The 18,212-nt window shown below is 48.9% G+C and overlaps 2 protein-coding genes across 3 annotated transcripts in view; one reads left to right on the top strand and one right to left on the bottom strand.

Moving 5' to 3' along the window:
• LHFPL7 (LHFPL tetraspan subfamily member 7) overlaps positions 1 to 3,941 on the bottom strand; it is an 80,284-nt gene extending 76,343 nt beyond the window's left edge. For both annotated transcript variants that reach the window (XR_014520086.1, XM_083480118.1), the window contains exon 1: positions 2,735 to 3,941. Coding sequence is in view for 1 of the 2 variants with exons in the window: in XM_083480118.1 (XP_083336244.1) it covers positions 2,735 to 3,196 (462 nt within the window). In the remaining variant the exon portion in view is untranslated. The remainder of the gene's footprint in view (positions 1 to 2,734) is intronic.
• Positions 3,942 to 12,340: 8,399 nt separating this feature from the next.
• Positions 12,341 to 18,212, top strand: part of AKAP10 (A-kinase anchoring protein 10) — a 31,190-nt gene continuing 25,318 nt past the window's right edge. Inside the window, exon 1 of the mRNA XM_083479896.1 lies at positions 12,341 to 12,600. Coding sequence (XP_083336022.1) covers positions 12,579 to 12,600 — 22 coding nt within the window. The 5' untranslated portion in view covers positions 12,341 to 12,578. The remainder of the gene's footprint in view (positions 12,601 to 18,212) is intronic.

Below are 18,212 nucleotides of genomic sequence, written 5' to 3'. Positions count from 1 at the left end.
GGCAGGGGGTTGGACTCGATGGCCCTTGTGGTCTCTTCCAACTCTATGATTCTATGATTCTATGATTCTAACTCCCAGGAAGAAGGTTTCAGGCAAAGACAGGTCTTTTCCCAACCCTGTTACCCAATATTTTTATAATAGGAGACGCTGGAGATCAAACCTGGAAGCTTCTAAGAACACCGGAAGCCTAGCTGCTGGAACATGCCCCTGGGGGTGCGTCCAATGTTAGAAACTCAGATATGTAAGCTATTCGCCAAATGGCACCTTGAACCTAGGTTACAGTCACCATAGTCTATTCGCCAGGGGGTTGGACTAGATGACCCTTGGGGTCCCTTCCAAGGCTACGATTCTCTGATCTCAACTACATTGCTTGGCTGTAGCTTGCTCTTACAATTCACTTGCCCCAGAATGCAAGACAGATGGGGGAAAAGACACTGTGAAAATGGTAATAACTATGAACTGAGGGGCGCTGTGGATTAAACCACAGAGCCTAGGACTTGCCGATCAGAAGGTTGGCGGTTTGAATCCCCACGACAGGGTGAGCTCCCGTTGCTCGGTCCCAGCTCCTGCCAACCTAGCAGTTCGAAAGCATCTGAAAGTGCAAGTAGATAAATAGGTACCACTCCGGCGGGAAGGTAAACGGCATTTCCGTGCGCTGCTCTGGTTCGCCAGAAGCGGCTTAGTCATGCTGGCCACATGACCCGGAAGCTGTACGCCGGCTCTCTCAGCCAATAAAGCAAGATGAGCGCCGCAACCCCAGAGTCGGCCACAACTGGACCGAATGGTCAGGGGTCCCTTTACCTTTACATGAACTGAGGCAGTGGTTTTTAAACTGTGGTTACCCAACTGCCATCCAGAAATCCCCTCGTGGTTGTAACTGGACCCACACCAGTAGCAAAACGCGCCTGGCTCCTGGCTAATTTCTAACACTGGGTGCACCTAGTCCAGGCCCCCGCATCTCACAGCAGCCAACTGGATGTCCCAAAGAGAAGCCCGCACGCAGAACCTGATCGCCAACAGAAACACTCTCTCCACCTGTGATTCTCACCATCCTGCCTTCAACAGTGGAAGGGAGAGCACAACCACCATGTCAGCCTCTGTGAGCCCACTCTTAAAATTCATTCACCTGGGTGGCCATTGCTCCCTCTTGTGGGAGCAAATACCCTAGTACGAACTACGCACTATGTCAAGAAGCGCTTTCTTTTTTCCTCCCCTGAAGCTCCCAACAGATCTCTAACTGCAAAGCACGTGCTGTCTGCCTGCTGACACCCGGACAGCCCAGCAAACATCTCCGGCTTGTTTTCTGCTAGGCTTTCGTTTTTGGCATCATCAAAACAAGGCACGCGCGTGCACACACACCCAGGACACAAATTAAAATTAAAAACCTCAGAGGCAAGCCAATCCAGCTGGCAACCTTGACATGAAACAACCTTCCTTGGAAGCCACCGCTGCAGATTTAGGCGCAATTTTACGACGCAATTCCACAGGGGCTAGGAGAAAGGCCACTGCGCAATTTCAGAGCATCTGCTTTGCATGCAGAAGGTCCCAGGTTCAATCCCCAATGGCACCTCTAGGGAGGGCGGAGAGGAAACTATCCGCCTGAAGCCGTGGAGGGCCGCTGCCCGTCAGTGTAGGCAGTACTGACGGACCAATGGTCAGACTCAGCAAAAGGCAGATTCCGGCTCCAGCTCCTTATTCAGAACCATGAGGACTAGAATTTTATGCTTATTTTCAGTGGAAGGATCACACACCTCTATGGCAGAACACCTGCTTTGCCTGCAGAAGGTTTAGTCCCTAGCATTTCTAGGTGTGGCTGGGAATGTCTCCCCATGGGAAACCTTGGGCAACCACTGCTGCCAGTCAGGGTAGATAACACTGAGCTAGAAGGACCAATGGTCTGACTCAGTATAGAATCATAAAACTGTAGAGTTGGAAGGGACCCCAAGGGTCATCCAGCCCAACCCCCTGCAATGAAGGAATCTCAGCTGAAGCATCCTTGACAGAGGGGCATCCAGCGTGCATAAGGCAGCTCCTCATATGTTCCTTTTACTCCTAGATTCAGTGCCCACCATTCCCTAGTGGTCTGGGAATGCCTCCCCCCCCCCTTGCCAAAACCTTGGAGAGCTGCCACCAGCAATACTGAGCTAGAAAGACTAACTGCCTGGCACAATTGGCAACTCCAAGCAGAGGCTCATTGGCAGAGCATCCACTTTGCATGAAGAATGGTCCTAGGTTCAATTGCTGATGTCATCTCCAGGTAGGGCTGGGAATATCCCCTTATTAGAGAGAGAGAGAGAGAGAGAGAGAGAGAGCTGTTGCCAGGCAGCTTCTTATGTTCCCATTCAACCAGTGGCGTAGCGTGGGTTGTCAGCACCCAGGGCAAGGCAAGTAATTTGCGCCCCCTAACCCATGGATTTGCGCCCCCTAACCCTAACCTCCCAGATGTTGCGCCCGGTGCGGCCGGCCCCTCCTGCACCCCCCACGCTACGCCACTGCATTCAACCAGCCTGTAATTCAGAAGCATGAGGACTAGAACCTTTCTTGATTTTTAAAAGAAGAGCTGTAGCCCAGTGGTATAGAGCGCCTGCTTTGCCCGCAAGAGGTCCCAGGTGCAATCCCCGGCATCTCCTGGTGGGCTGGGTAGGTCCCGTTATCCGAACCGCCTCCCCCCCCCCCCGTCGCTGCCTGCCAGTGTGAACAACACAAAGCTAGATAGGCTCAACCCGTCTCTCACCTGCCAGGAGCCGGAGGGGATCTCGCTGAACCTCCCCAGCCCGCCGAAAGTGTAGCAGTCGTACATGTGGCGCAGGGACTCGGAGCAGTGCCACAGCAGCCCGAAGCTGACCTCTCCGCCGCCGCCGGCGCCGCCTTCGCTGCCTTCCAGGGCGGCGGCCGTGGCCACCACCAAACGCCGCCCGCCGCCGCCGCCGCGCTCCTTCACGATCCAAGCCGGCGAGAGGAAGCTGAAGCTGCAGACGGCCACGAGGCAGGAGGACAAGAGGACCCAGAAGCAGCCCACGCAGCTGAACATCCTCGGCAGGGCGGCGGCGGTGGCAGGAGGCGGCTGGCCCAGGGAGCCCGTGGCTGCTCCGGCTGCCGTGCGCTCCCGCAACAGCAGCGCCGCCGCATCCACGCGGCCGGTGCCGGCGCCTTTCTTCTTCTTCTTCTTCGCCTCCTGCTTCTGGCGCGCCGGCATGGAGGGCCCTCTCTGGCTGGCTCACCTCGGGCCGGGAAGGGCCATGGGACGAGGGGCAGCGGCGCACGTGGCGAGCGAGAGGCGACCTCTCCGTCTTCTTCCCTGCGCGCTTTGGAGAGGTCAGGCGCGCCCTTGGAGAGGTTTGGCGAGCGGTGCGCCTCCGTGCGCAGCGAGCAGGTGCGCTCACTGCCTCTCTCGCCGCCCGCCGCCGAGTGTTTTCTTTCGCTCGGCTCCCGGTGGGCGGCTCCCTGGATCCAGCCTCGCCGTCACGTGGAAGCGTTGCCGGCAAGCGGTGGGGAGGAGCGCGGGGGGTGGCTGGCTCGCGCCCCACCCGGCGGAGGCTTCCCCTTGGCTCGAAGCGGCACCCCGAATCCGAAGCGGCGATGGTGACGACGTGAATCAAGATCAGGAGAGGTCAGGCCAAAGGGGGCCCATCTAGGGCAGTGAGCAACCGGGATCCCCAATGGGGAGCGCGCGAGCAGGACCTGAGCGCAACGCCATCTCTCCCCACTGGAGAGTCCAATGTTCAGAAACATTACGGCCTCCGACTGTGGAGGGAGAACCTAGCGATCACGGCTAATAGCCACTGAGAGCCTTCTCCAGAGTCCCACATGAGTTCCAGCGAGGCTGAGAAGGGGGTCTTGTCGTCTGGGCAGCCCAGGACTCCATACACACTGCCCAGGCGTTGCACGCCGTGGAAAGTCACTTCCGTGCTGCGGTACAACTTCACCCCTGGAGGAGCACTCCATTGTCCCAACAACTTTTAACGCCATCCAAGTTGGTGGCCGTTTGCATCACAACCTCTTGGAGGGAGTTTCATAGTTTTAACCATGAGTGGTGTCCTTCCATTTGCTTGCAATCTCCCAACATATACTTTCTCCACTCCACCAATAGATTCTTATGCCATGCCCCCTTTTTCTAAACTAAGGTAAAGGGACCCCTGACCATTAGGTCCAGTTGTGACCGACTCTGGGGTTGCGGCGCTCATCTCGCTTTATTGGCCGAGGGAGCCGGCGTACAACTTCCAGGTCATGTGGCCGGCATGACTAAGCAGCTTCTGGCGAACCAGAGCAGCGCACGGAAATGCCGTTTACCTTCCCGCCGGAGCGGTACCTATTTATCTACTTGCACTTTGACGTGCTTTCGAACTGCTAGGTTGGCAGGAGCAGGGACCGAACAACAGGAGCTCACCCCGTCGCGGGGATTCGAACCGCCGACCTTCTGATCAGCAAGTCCTAGGCTCTGTGGTTTAACCCACAGCGCCACCTGCGTCCCTTTTCTCTAAACTAAAAAGCCCCAAATGCTGTCCCCTTTCTCTCCCTCCCCTGTGAAAAAGCCAAGACGTGCTTCATTTTTCACCCACCCACCCAAGGTTTACTTCATTATTACATTTCTATCCCACTTTTCCCTCCAAGGAGACTCAGGTGGGCAGACATGGTTTCCCCCTCCCCCATTTTATCCTCACAACAACCCTGTTAGGCTAGGCTAGCCTGAGACAGACTGTGACTGGCCTAAGATCAGCCATGAAGTTCAGCGGGGATTTGAAACCTGGTCTCCCAGGTCCTAGTCCAGCACTTTTAACCATTACACCAGACTGGGTCCTCTGAGGCACACATATCCATGTGAGGAAGTGCCACAGCGTCCCCTTGGTATTTTTTATTTGAAATGAGGGTGCCAATGGAATTTTAAAAATAAAAATGGGGCAGTCGTGAGCCACGGCTGGTTGCTTGTTGTTGTTTAGTCGTTTAGTCGTGTCCGACTCTTCGTGACCCCCTGGACCAGAGCACGCCAGGCACTCCTGTCTTCCACCGCCTCCCGCAGTTTGGTCAAACTCATGTTTGTAGCTTCGAGAACACTGTCCCACCATCTTGTCCTCTGTCGTCCCCTTCTCCTTGTGCCCTCCATCTTCCCCAACATCAGGGTCTTTTCCAGGGAGTCTACTCTTCTCACGAGGTGGCCAAAGTCTTGGAGCCTCAGCTTCAGGATCTGTCCTTCCAGTGAGCACTCAGGGCTGATTTCCTTCAGAATGGATAGGTTTGATCTTCTTGCAGTCCATGGGACTCTCAAGAGTCTCCTCCAGCACCAGAATTCAAAAGCATCCATTCTTCAGCGATCAGCCTTCTTTATGGTCCAGCTCTCACTTCCATACATCACTACTGGGAAAACCATAGCTTTTACTATACGGACTTTTGTTAGCAAGGTGATGTCTCTGCTTTTTAAGATGCTGTCTAGGTTTGCCATTGCTTTTCTCCCAAGAAGCAGGCGTCTTTTAATTTCATGGCTGCTGTCACCATCTGCAGTGATCATGGAGCCCAAGAAAGTAAAATCTCTCACTGCCTCCATTTCTTCCCCTTCTATTTGCCAGGAGGTGATGGGCCCAGTGGCCATGATCTTCGTTTTTTTGATGTTGAGCTTCAGACCATATTTTGCGCTCTCCTCTTTCACCCTCCTTAAAAGGTTCTTTAATTCCTCCTCACTTTCTGCCATCAAGGTTGTGTCATCTGCATATCTGAGGTTGTTGATATTTCTTCCAGAAATCTTAATTCTGTCTTGGGATTCATCCAGCCCAGCCTGTTTGCTACTGGGACTGATTAGGCAAAAGACGGGGAGACGAACAGTAGGGGGAGCCAGAGCCAATGGCAGGCAGAGCCAACTAATTCTAGGTTTGTCCCCATCCTCCTCCCAGCTGAGTTCTACTGAGACTGAGGAGGAGGAAGCTGAAAGGCAGAGCCCTGGCTCTGGGCTGGCTGTAAGAAGGCAGGCAGATGGGGGCCTGGCTGAGGGTGAACCAAGGTTGGTGGGGCAGTGCCCCGTTTGGCCCAAATGAACCAGCCTAGGTTGAGGGGGCATTCCAGAGAGTCACTGTCAGTGTGGATAATAGTGAGCTAGATGGATGGCTGACTCAGCTACTGGTTTCGACTGCTGTTAACTGTCCATCAGGAACAGATCTGGAAACGGTGGGTAGAGGCTGAGGAAAATAATGTTGCACTCAGACCTGGCATTACGGTATTTATAAGGAGGATTTCATTCTTTGGTAAAGATAGCACTGAGCGGCTGAACTCTCCTTTTGGGTTGCAAGAGAGAAGTTTTAAAGGCAATTAAGTTTGCAAAAAGGTGGACAAGTGCCCCCTGGTGTTTTCCAATAAAATAGCATGGGATGTTGGAATATGTAAGACAGCTCAGGTAGAGCATAGGTCATGGGTCTGAAAAGATTGAAGCTACTTAGCTCTCCAGGGCTTCAGACAAGGGGCCCATCCCTACAAGGAGATTCCATTGGGGACTGAACTTGAGACCTTATGCATGCAAAGCAGGTGCTCTTACCATTAAGCTACAGATATTCCCTTAAAATGGGATGCGGGTGGCACTGTGGGTTAAACCACAGAGCCTAGGACTCGCTGATCAGAAGGTCGGCAGTTCGAATCCCCGCAACGGGGTGAGCTCCCATTGCTCAGTCCCTGCTCCTGCCAACCTAGCAGTTCGAAAGCATGTCAAAGTGCAAGTAGATAAATAGGTACCGCTCTGGCGGGAAGGTAAACAGCGTTTCCGTGTGCTGCTCTGGTTCGCCAGAAACGGCTTGGTCATGCTGGCCACATGACGCGGAAGCTGTACGCTGGCTCCCTCAGCCAGTAAAGTGAGATGAGCGCCGCAACCCCAGAGTCGGTCACGACTGGACCTAATGGTCAGGGGTCCCTTTACCTATTCCCTTAAAATAAAACGAGGTCCTCGTGGTTCTAAATGAAAGGCTGATTTAAAGAGGAACACGGGAAGCTGCCTTATGCCAAGTCAGATCTTTGGTCCATCTTGCTCAGTACTGACTACACTGACTGTCAGCAGCAATCCAGGATTTCAGATGGGGGCATATTCCCAGTCCTACTCAGAGATGCTGGGGATTGAACCTGGGACCTTCTGCATGCCAATCCAGGTGCTCTACCACTGAGCTACAGCCCTGACCAAGGTCAGTGCTGGATTTAGGGCAGGGTGGGTGGTTCCCTTGGACATGGCACTGAGCCAAGAGGGCACAAAATCATCAGAATCAGAAGAATCTTTATTTGCATCAGCCACTAGCCATAGCAATAAAATAAAATGAACTGAACTGACGATAGAGGTAAAACCTTAATGATACAAAATACATTCTGGAGGTTTACATCAATAATCAAATAAAAGATATTATTCTAATTGCCCCTGCTATTTTTTTCTCTCCAGTTTTTGCTGTCACCTGATTATCTTGATCTGCTAGAAGGACGGACACAGTAGCAATGGTTGAGCGACCGGATATGGATAGTAGTAGAGGTGTAATAACCTCACTCCTCAAATCTTTATAAAGAGTGCAAGCTACAAGCACAGGAGCTACTGACTCAATACTGCTATCTCCACATGGACATAAGCGTTTTTCCAGTGGGATTTTTTGAAATCGACCCTCAAGTACATCTGAAGGCAGTGCATTTAATCTTGCATAAGTGAAAGTGCAACTGTATTTTGGAATTGTTAAATAGGGTGCCAATGTGTCAAAATGACTAGGTGGAAAATAATCATACCGGGGCAAAATTTCATTATCATGGCCAAATGATTCTGTTGCTCAATATCATAAAGGCGCTGTCTAATTAAATTATTTGCTTTACTGAAGCCCAGTGTTAATAACTGTTGTGGTGATAAACCAGAAAAATAAAGCTTTTGGTTGACAATTTTAGTCCAAGCGGTCTCTTGACAATCTTGCAATAGTAAGGGTAGTAGTCTGGTGGGGTTTAAATGTAGGCGAAGTCAATAATTAAATGTCCTACACCAAGTCTGTAATTCAACAAAGGGGAGTTTAGCCTCCAAGCACAATGAAGCATTTGGAACATGCGATGGAACAGGGGGCGAAATTGCACTTAGATTGATCCAAGGTGAGTGCCTGTCCATATCTGAGCCCCATATAATAACTGTGCTAGGGATTTAGCTTTAAACACTTCAAGTGCTGATGGCCTGTGATTGTCACCTTTTATATGGAAAAGGTGTTTCAGAATTTTAGCGCTTTGAGACGCTTTTTCCTTTGCATATTTCAGATGTGCTCCCCATAACCCTGTTGACTGAAAAATAAAGCTGAGGTATTTAAAGACTGTAACTTGTTCGATCAACTGATTATTCATATAATCAGTTGATCGAACTATAGTGTAGTGGTTAGAGTGTTTGACCAGGACCTGGGAAACCAGGGGGCAAATCCTCACTCATCTCTGAAGCTCAGTGGGTGACCTTGGGCCAGTGACTGCCTCTCAGCCTAACCTACACCACAGGGTTGTTGTGGGGATTCAATGATTGTGAGAACCACAGAGCTATGCCTCCATCTTAATCATGTGAAAACTTGGAACAATATCCTCAGGTAGCCCATTCACAAAACCACTTATATGGTGGCGATGCATTGATGATATCTTTGTGGTCTGGACAAATGGCAAAGATAACCTATCTATTACATCCACTTTATCAATTTACACCCACTTCATTCATCCAACTATCAAGTTTACTAACAATGTCCACTCACAAAACACTTAAATAACGGTGATACATTGATGGTCTGGGCAAATGGCAAAAAGATCAATTACGTCCATTCTGTTCATCCAGCTATCAAGCTTACTTTCACCAGCACCACTGAGAAGTCACTCTTTCCTTTCCTCAATGTCCTCCTCAGCACTGGAAGCACACAAAAAGCCACAGATCTTCTCTACAGCAAGCTCACTGATGCCCACACCTAGCTGTACAGGAAATCCTGCCATCCAAAATGTATACATGTTGTCTACAGATTGGCTTTCAGGATCAAATGCATTTGCAACAATAAATATACATACCAAAGAAGGATCATCAGTGAACGTCCTTCAGAGAGGATATCCTCTACATTTCATAGATTGAAACATCCACCAAGCTTTCATCCTGTTTAGAGAAAACCTCTTTCATCGAAGTGGGGTGTTAACAAATAGCAACTTATTTTTACCGAATTCATAGTTCAATTATAAATGGTAAAAGCACAAGCTCTGAGACCCTTAACACCATTTGAAAATGAATTAAACACAATGGATTAGTTTGCCTTCATGTGACTTACAGATTTAGGGAAGCCTCTAGAAAGGTATTGGAACTAGAAACTGGCACACAAATTCTTCTCAAGGATTGGAATAAAATTTGGGAATCGTGACCCTTAAAATCTGTTTCCAGTTTTCTTGGGGCAAACTCCTTGAAATTACTACACAGATGGCATCACACTCCTTTACAAATGTCTTTTCTAAAATTTTATTTATGGAAATTTGAAAACTAAACGATAATTCAATCACATTTCAAATTTAATCAGTCAACCTAGTCCTAGGACTTCCCCTCCCCCCCTCCATGGTTTCCCCAAAATTCCAATTCTTGCTGCATATTATTATTATTATTCTATGCCTTAACTTCTTCTCAAAAAAACCCTCCACCATACTTTCCACTGTTGTTCTTACTCAAATCTTACTTGCATTTAAACATGTTTACATTGAGTCTTATCTACAAACATTTTCCGGTCCTCCTTAAAGTCAGTCTCTTTTTGATCTCTAATTTTGCAAATCAGACTTTCCAATTCTACATATTTTACAATTTCAGTTGCCATTCTTCTTTAGTAGGTACCTTTTTTGTGCATATAATATTCATGTTGCCAATGTTGCATAAAGAAACAGACTTACTTGTTTTGGGGGGACATCTGTTCCAGCTATCCCTAATAAAAAGGCTTCTGGTCTTTTGAGGAGAGTAACTTAAATATCTTTTTTATCTCATTATAAATCATCTCCCCAAAGTCCTTAGCCACTTTACATGTCCACCACATGTGGTAAAATGAACCTTCTACTTCTTTACATTTCCAACAGATATTTGAAGCTGATTTAAACATCTTTGCCAATTTACTTGGTGTTAGGTACAGTTTTATATATCATTTTAATGAAGTTTTCCCTCAAAGTATAACACGTTGTGAAATTCAACCCAAATTTCCACAGTTTTCCCCATGATTCTAAGTCTATATTGTGCCCCACATCCGGAGATCATAGCAGATTTAATCTTTTCATCCTTGGTGTCCCATTCTAACAATATACATCCTTAAAATCAATTTTCCTCTGTTTTCTATTAGTTTCCTTTCAAATTGGGAACTTTGTTCATCAAAGCCGCACTTTTTATCATGTTTAAATGTTTCATTCAATTGGTAATATTGTAACCAGCTACTCCTCTATATCAACCTAATTGTTGGAAGGGTTACAATAAACTTAGTACATATCGTTTGTGGTGAGAAAAAGTACACTGGTACAAATTTGTTGTTTATGTTGTAGTCAGAAATGATAAATACAGTGGTACCTCGCAAGACGAATGCCTCGCAAGACAAAAAACTCGCTAGACGAAAGGTTTTTCCGTTTTCGATTTGCCTCGCAAGACGAATTTCCCTATGGGCTTGTTTCGCAAGACGAAAACGTCTCGCGACTTTGTTTCCTTTGTCTAAAAACAAAGACATGTTTTGTTTATAAAGTTAATTTATTTTCCCTTCAATTTTTGAACTGCTCTTTACAGTATGTGTGACTTTAAAGAGCAGTTAATAAACTGTTGTTGTACCAAATTTGGCTTTGATTGGACTTTTTTTGACCATAGGAACGCATTAATTGATTTTCAATGCATTCCTATGGGATTTCGTGATTCGCAAGACGAAAAATTCGCTAGACGACAAAACTTGCGGAACGAATTAATTTCGTCTTGCGGGGCACCACTGTATTACTAAAGAAACCTGTTTGATGTCCAATTTTTTTGATGATACCAATCTATATATATTGTCAAAAGAATTTGTCATATATTATTTTGGCATCTCAAACGGTCTTAATGTTGGACACATTTGTTGACTGCGTAGTGAGAAAGAATGGACTGTGAAGTATGTTGTTGTCCAGAAACACCAAGCAAGGTGAGCGTGATGGGAAGGAGCTAATGAGATATTTTGAGAATTATTTATGGTTATAGCCCCAACCCAGCTACACTGAGAGACAACAGCAGTTGGAGGAATTTCAGGAACTGGACAGCAGATAAAGGCCAAGGACTTTCTAATTGGACACATTTAGACTGACACATGCAGAGAAAAGGAAAATAATTAGAGCACCTCCTTTGAAATCCTATGGAAAGTTAGAGAAGGTATTAACACGAATAGTAATTGCTAAAAACTGAAATGTAATTCAATGTTAATAAAAAATATGAACCCCAGCAATATAAGAACTGGACAAAAAACATTGATCAAGGAACACGGGAAACCACTTTGATTAAATTGTATAAATTTGGAATTAATTTGAATTATTATGATATTAATTGGAATCTGTATAATTGGCAAAACTGTGGTAAAATTGGGTAAATATTGGGAAATTAATTTTAAAAAATCATTAAAAAAAATTATGCTGGACACATTAAACTCGCATGGCCTCAACTGGAGGATAGCACCAGGGTTGCTTCAGCGAATTAAGGCCTCCTGAGCATAAATTTTATAAAAAATTAATTAGTTTAAAATTGATATATTTTATTATTGAAAGCCACTCTGAGACCTAAATGGAGAATAGCAGGGTAAAAAATTATCAATAAATAAATAATATACATGACGTACTATAATTATACATCATAAAGAGATAATCATGCCCAGTATTGATTGATTCTCTCATATCAATACCTTTCCCGTTAGTAGAGGGGATATTGTGGTTGGTCTGGTGCTTGCCCTTAACCAATATGCCTGAACCAGAATCACTTCCAGACAGGAACGGCTCATCCTAGCCGACGACCGTTCCCTTACACAAGATGGCTGCCTTCGGGCTCTAACGGCCGGACGGCGGGGTGGAGAGGAAGGAAAGGGAGGTGAGAGCTTGCCCTCTCCCAAGATGGCCTCCCTCTTCGGCACGGCCTGCCCGCTTCCAACATGGCCCCCGCGCTACCGATCTCCCCCTGCGGGGCGTGCCCTCGTCCAAGATGGCCCCCTCGAGCGCACCCTCCAATCAAAACCCGTTTTCTGCCGCTTCGATTCGCCGCTTTCCTTTCCCCGACGCCCATGCGGCCATGCCATTTGAGGGCAAGAGGCCGGCCGGTTACCGTTGACTTTTTTTTAAATAAATAATAGTAATAACAGCCACTGAACATTTCCCGAGATGCCCCGCGAGGCCTTTCCTCACCGTTCGACCCCCGGAAGAAAGAACCTGCGCGGCGGCGGCAGCAGCGGCGGTTGTTGACAACATGGCGGCTGCCTCCTTTTCCGCCGTGTGGGGAGCGGGAGGCGGCGGCGGTTGCGGGAGGAGCAGGAGGAAGGCGCTGCCTCAGGAGCCCTGAGAGGGAGACGGGACCGCCCGGGCCTCCCTCTCCCGGCCCCCCCCCCGCCGCCGCCGCCGCCACCATGTCCTTCTTCAAGAGGAAAGGTAAAAAATAATAATATAGGAGCCCGTTTGTGGCGAGGGGGGGGGCGGCGGGTTGGATGTGGTGTGAGGTGAAATGTGGGGGAGGGGTTGCCGGGAGGTCAAAGGGGCGGGGCGTCCTTTGGGGGGAGGGGGAGGGCCTGTGTGTCTTTCTGAAGGGGGGGCCTTACTGCAGGGGGGGCTTCATTAAAAGAAAGCTTGTTTCAAGGGCGGTGGGGGTGCCTGTTCCTGAGGGAGAAGGGGAGTCCGAGTTAGTCCCCCGGGGGGGGCTAAGCAAAAGGGCGAAAAGGGGGGGCTGCCTTGTTGTGTGAAGAGGTGGGGGAGGGGGGTTTCGAAGGGGGGCGCTTGAGGGTGAAGGGGTAGGTGGGTGATCCTGCTTTCTCTCTGTGTTTTGGGGGGGAGAGATACCCAACACGGTGCCCCCCAAATGATGTTGGGCCAGCAGCCAGCATGCCCAATGGTTAGGGGTGATAGCGATGGTGGTGGAGGGGGATTTCGAGGGGGGGGCTCTTGAGGGTGAAGGGGTAGGTGGGCGTTCCTGCTTTCTCTCTGTGTTTTGGGGGGGAGAGATACCCAACACGGTGCCCCCCCCAATGATGTTGGGCCGGCAGCCAGCATGCCCAATGGTTAAGGGTGATAGCGACGGTGGTGGAGGGAGATTTCGAGGGGGGGCTTTTGAGGGTGAAGGGGTAGATGGGTGTTCCTGCTTTCTCTCTGTGTTTTGGTGGGGAGAGAGACCCAACACAGTGCCCCCCAATGATGTTGGGGCAGCATCCCAGCAGCCAGCATGCCCAGTGGTTAGGGGTGATAGAGACGGTGGTGGAGGGGGATTTCGAGGGGGGCTTTTGAGGGTGAAGGGGTAGGTGGGTGTTCCTGCTTTCTCTGTGTGTTTGGGGGGCAGGGGTAGCCAACATGGTGCCCCCCAAATGATGTTGGGCCAGCATCCCAGCAGCCAGCATGCCCAATGGATAGGGGTGATAGCGAGGGTGGGGAGGAGTTTTCAGAAGAAGCTCAGGAGCTCTGAATATAGGCTGGGCCAGAAGCAGCGAAAGTTTGAGGCCTGATGGTCGTGGCAGAAGTGGGCAGCCGAAGGGGGCTGTCGGTGGGTGGGTGGTGGGGGTCTTAAGGGAATCTGGAGCGTGGAGAATAAAAGGCCACGTGGAAGGGATGAAAAGGTTTAGGAAGAAGCACGGCGGTGAGTTCGTTGGAGGGTGGCTATTTTGGGGGACAGAATTAATGTAGCGATTGGGAATGGGTTCCAGAGTGCTAATGGGACAGTGGTCTGGGAGTATTGGGAGTGAATGATCGTAGTGGTTGGGTAGGGGATCTCTGCTGGACCCGCATTACGGGGAATACACAAACTGGGCAAGTGGGAGACTAGGTAGAGACGAGGTGTGTGTTTCGGGGTGATGGGTTGTCATACTTGTTAGTGCGTAAAAACAGAGGAAATAGCAGCAATGACAGTCAAAAGAGAGAGAACTAAGCTTCTGGGAAAAGGCATCTGAGAGTTTGAAATTCCCTCTGAATGAGCGGGACCCTTCAACTTCTGCCTTTATCACAAAGTCATTTGCAAACACGCCCAGCGCTATGTGCAGGGAGGGCTCACGTGAATGTCCTTGAGCACCTGGCTTTTCCTCTTGGCAGCGCCTGCCGTCTGCTTTTGCTGCAGTGCCCCTGGACCACCGAGGGGCTGGTGGGCTTGAACTATCTGCTGACTGCTAGCCTTCTACTACTAGAATAATGAACAGCAGCCAAGCCTGCAAGAATTATATTCAATGAATCACGATAGCAAACAGCCATAAAACAAGGAGCAGCTTTATGATTGCTTTTCCCTTAGGTAGAACCCATTCCTACAGATTTCATAGCCTGTAAGCTCAAAACCCAAGGCAGCAGATTTGACATAGCTGCATTTGTGTTGGGGAATGCAGCTTCTCTCTTGTTTTGAGGCATTCCTTGGTCTAATAATTTGGGTTTGCATGACTTGAACGGGTGATTGCCTGATCTTCAAAGGCTTGGCTGTGAGCGCCCTACGACTAGCACAGCCGTCTCCTCACTTAGTGATATTTGCAATTGCATAAGTTTGCACTTCCAAGGCAAGAGATTTTTCAAAGTGATATGCACACAATATTTTCAAGTTCAATAGTGAGCCGTTAAACAAAAACAAAAAATTTGCAACGTTTGGAGAAACGTTTCCATATTACGTAAAGTATATAGTGTAACTTGAGATGTACGTATTCTGTTTGCCTGTCTTGTTAAAATAGACCCAAGCACCCTTGAAGCAAAAAGGCTGGAGTCCTTTCTAGGGGAAATTTAGGGGACAGAGCTTCTACGGTTTGAGGCAGGGGATGTTGCTGACATATTGATGGTGAGGGCTTTCAGGGTGCTTGCTCTCTGCTGTTTGATCCTTCTTTTGCGAAGAGAATTTATGAACTGTTGCAGTGTATACATCGTGGTGGCTTTTAAGGCCTTTAACCTGCTCTGGTCAGCTTGTGTGGGGTCATACACTCTCTAACAGGAAACATTTATGAGTCCATCTTCCTGAGTCAGGTTTTTACTAAATGCTTTTCATTCTTCAGCATCCTGTAGTGCATTTCAGTCTTTAAAATATTGCTTTGCTTCACCAGCCATAGTGGTGGTGTCTGTTTGTGAATGGCCCTGGACATCATGGAGGAATGGTACAATGGAAATGTGATGAATACATTTTCATTTTTTAAAAATGAAGTTGCTGCTCATTAAGCATCTTTCATAGTTTGGAGAAAGAGAGACGCAGGATAAAAAAACAAATCTGATTCTAGGAATGTGGGACTAGCTCTCATATCCCCCCCCCAAAAAAAAAGAATAGGAGAAGCAATTATAGAACAAGGAAATAATAAAAATGTGCCTATTGCCATTTTCTGAATCGTGTTGATTAAATTGCAGGTCACATAATGGACAGTTCCTCTGTGCGTGTGTGTTTTAGAGTTAGACTTTTGTTGGGGATTGTTTCCCTGTTATAAAGCAGCAGTCCAACTGCTTTTGAAGTGTAAGGCTTTTTGTAAAAGTCAGCCTCTTGATACGCCCACTAACTTTCGGTACAATGGATTCGTTTAAAGTTGCCTTTTCCTTAACCACACAAACCCTGTACTGAAAACAGCTATTTTGTGACCCAGCCCAGCCTTGGGAGCTGCTCCCCAGTTCTGGAATTCCCACCCCTATAGGCTGTAACACAGCCTGTCCTTTCACCAGAGCTAACAAGGGAACAGGCTGGGCATTTCCTCCTGTCAAACCTCCTCCTCCCTTGGGTGTGAATTCACCATTTTTGCCGTTTTACTGTATTGAAGGGTGGCAGTGGCATGGACATTAAGCAGGGTTCTTTAACTAGCTCAAACTGTGATTAAATATGGTGCTGGGAAATGAGGGGAAGGAATTCATGGTTGCTCATCTTCCTGCACCAGACTCTGGAACTTTGCTAACTTCAAGTATTTTCCTGAAACACCACTGAGACCTTTGGTATCAGGTTTTGAGGAGTGAAGCAGTCCCGGGGCTCAGGTTAGCAGTGTGACATCTGTTCTACTTTTGGTCCTGGATAGTTAGGAATCCCAAAACAGAAAGTATAAGGCTTGCACGCCATATCTAGCCCACCAACAGGACTTTGCCCTTGACCACTGGTCACTCGAAGACACTCAAAGATGTTTCCTCTCCCTCCCCAAAGGGAGCAGTTTGGTGTCAGGGCACTCCTTGCTTAGGTGCCTACTCTAACTCTACAAGATCTACAATATCTGCATAGCAATGTTTCCTTCCTTTAAACAGGGTTATCTCTCTGAACTTGAAAGCATTGCTGGGATCCTCAATAACAAAGGGGGCAACAGACTTGAGATGGACACAATCATGGGACCCACATGGTGGCAGCCACAGTTTCCCACCAGCAGGCCTCTGAAAAGCCTGAATACGCGCTGCAGAAAACCAAACACAAGGCATCCCAGGAACAAAACATGTTTGCCTCGTGGGCAGCTGGCAATGGTGGCATCCCCAACTACCCTCCTCCACTCTTAGACACACTTCTTGACGCTGGCCAGGAGTTTCAATGCAGATCCACCTGCATTTTGGAGCCAAGATACCCTCTGAAAAGTATTATACCGGCCGGCTGGCCTTGGGATTGTCTTGCCTCAGAATGCAGGGGTATGGAAGGGGGGTGCACTTGAATGCTTCTCCATGTCAGAAGTTCCCTCCAGGTAAAGGTAAAGGGACCCCTGACCATTAGGTCCAGTCGTGACCGACTCTGGGGTTGCGGCGCTCATCTCGCTTTACTGGCTGACATTTGTCCGCAGACAGTTTTTCCGGGTCATGTGGCCAGCATGACTAAGCCGCTTCTGGCGAACCAGAGCAGCGCACGGAAATGTCATTTACCTTCCCGCCAGAGCGGTACCTATTTATCTACTTGCACTTTGACGTGCTTTCGAACTGCTAGGTTCGCAGGAGCAGGGACCGAGCAACGGGAGCTCACCCCATCGCAGGGATTCGAACCGCCAACCTTCTGATTGGCAAGTCCTAGGCTCTGTGGTTTAACCCACAGCGCCACCCACATCCCTTCCCTCCAGGTAGAAAACCACTATTTTGGGGGGTGCTCAACTAGAGCCCTTCTCCTTATACTAGCTTGAATCAGGCATGGGCATTCTGTTTATGTAGGGAAGCATACAACCATGTGACACCCCTTCTCACCCCTTTCCGAACACCCTCCAGTCAGCTGCTGCCCCCACCCCTGGTCTCTGAGCAGCCCCCCCCTCGCCCCAAAGAGAGATGTCTCCTCACACTGCCCCACAGGGGCCTGGGAAGAGGATGCCCTCAGCCTTAGTGCCCCATGGAGACTGGCCCAAGGTGAACATGAGACCAGGACCGTACTCACCTTAGGAGGCAGCAGTGGGTGCTGCCGGGCCTACATGGTGGAAAGGCTCCCCTTCAGCACTGGGCACTCAGCTCCCAGGCAGGCCTTGCACACAGTAAGCGCAAGAAAGGCCAGCATGGTGCCTGTCCACCCGCCTGCCCAGCCTCCCACTTGTCTGCCCATTCCTAATAGCAAGGGCTGGTGGTCTAGCTGGCTGGGCTCCCTCGCCCGCCTGCTTGCTTACTCTGAGGCTGCCTCAGCTTCTGGCAACCAGCACCCACTGGCCAGCTCCAGAGGCACCATTCACCTGGGGAGCTTATAGCTAGGGCTGCTGCAACAAAAAGCTATGCAAGCCTTTGGGAGGCAGAGACACGAGAGGGCATCAGAGAAGGGAGGGAAAGAAAGAGGATCAGAGGCCAATGTTGCTTGCGGCACCCCGGCAATCATTCAAGGCACCCCAGGGTGCCAAAGTGCACTGGTTGAAAACCCCTTCTGTAAAGAAGGTGAATAAGTTGTGATACTTCCTTTTTTTCTTTTCTTTTTTAAAGTAATCTTTCAGGTCACCCAGACTTCCTCCTCTACAGGCTGAGAAACTCAGAGGACAATACAGGGTGGGGCAAAAAATCAGTACTGCTCTGGCAGGTTGATAGTGACCATGTTATGCCACTTCCTTTCCTGGGCAGAGAAGCAGGAAGTTTTAAAGTTAAGATATAGAGAGAAGTTCCGTGTAAGGCTCATGTTACCCAAAAGTGTC

Source organism: Podarcis liolepis (assembly GCF_965112155.1).
Source record: "Podarcis liolepis genome assembly, chromosome: 16".
In the NCBI taxonomy this organism is placed as follows: Eukaryota; Metazoa; Chordata; class Lepidosauria; order Squamata; family Lacertidae; genus Podarcis; species Podarcis liolepis.
The sequence above is the reverse complement of the archived record's forward strand: the minus strand, read 5'-3'. Positions and strand labels throughout refer to the sequence as shown.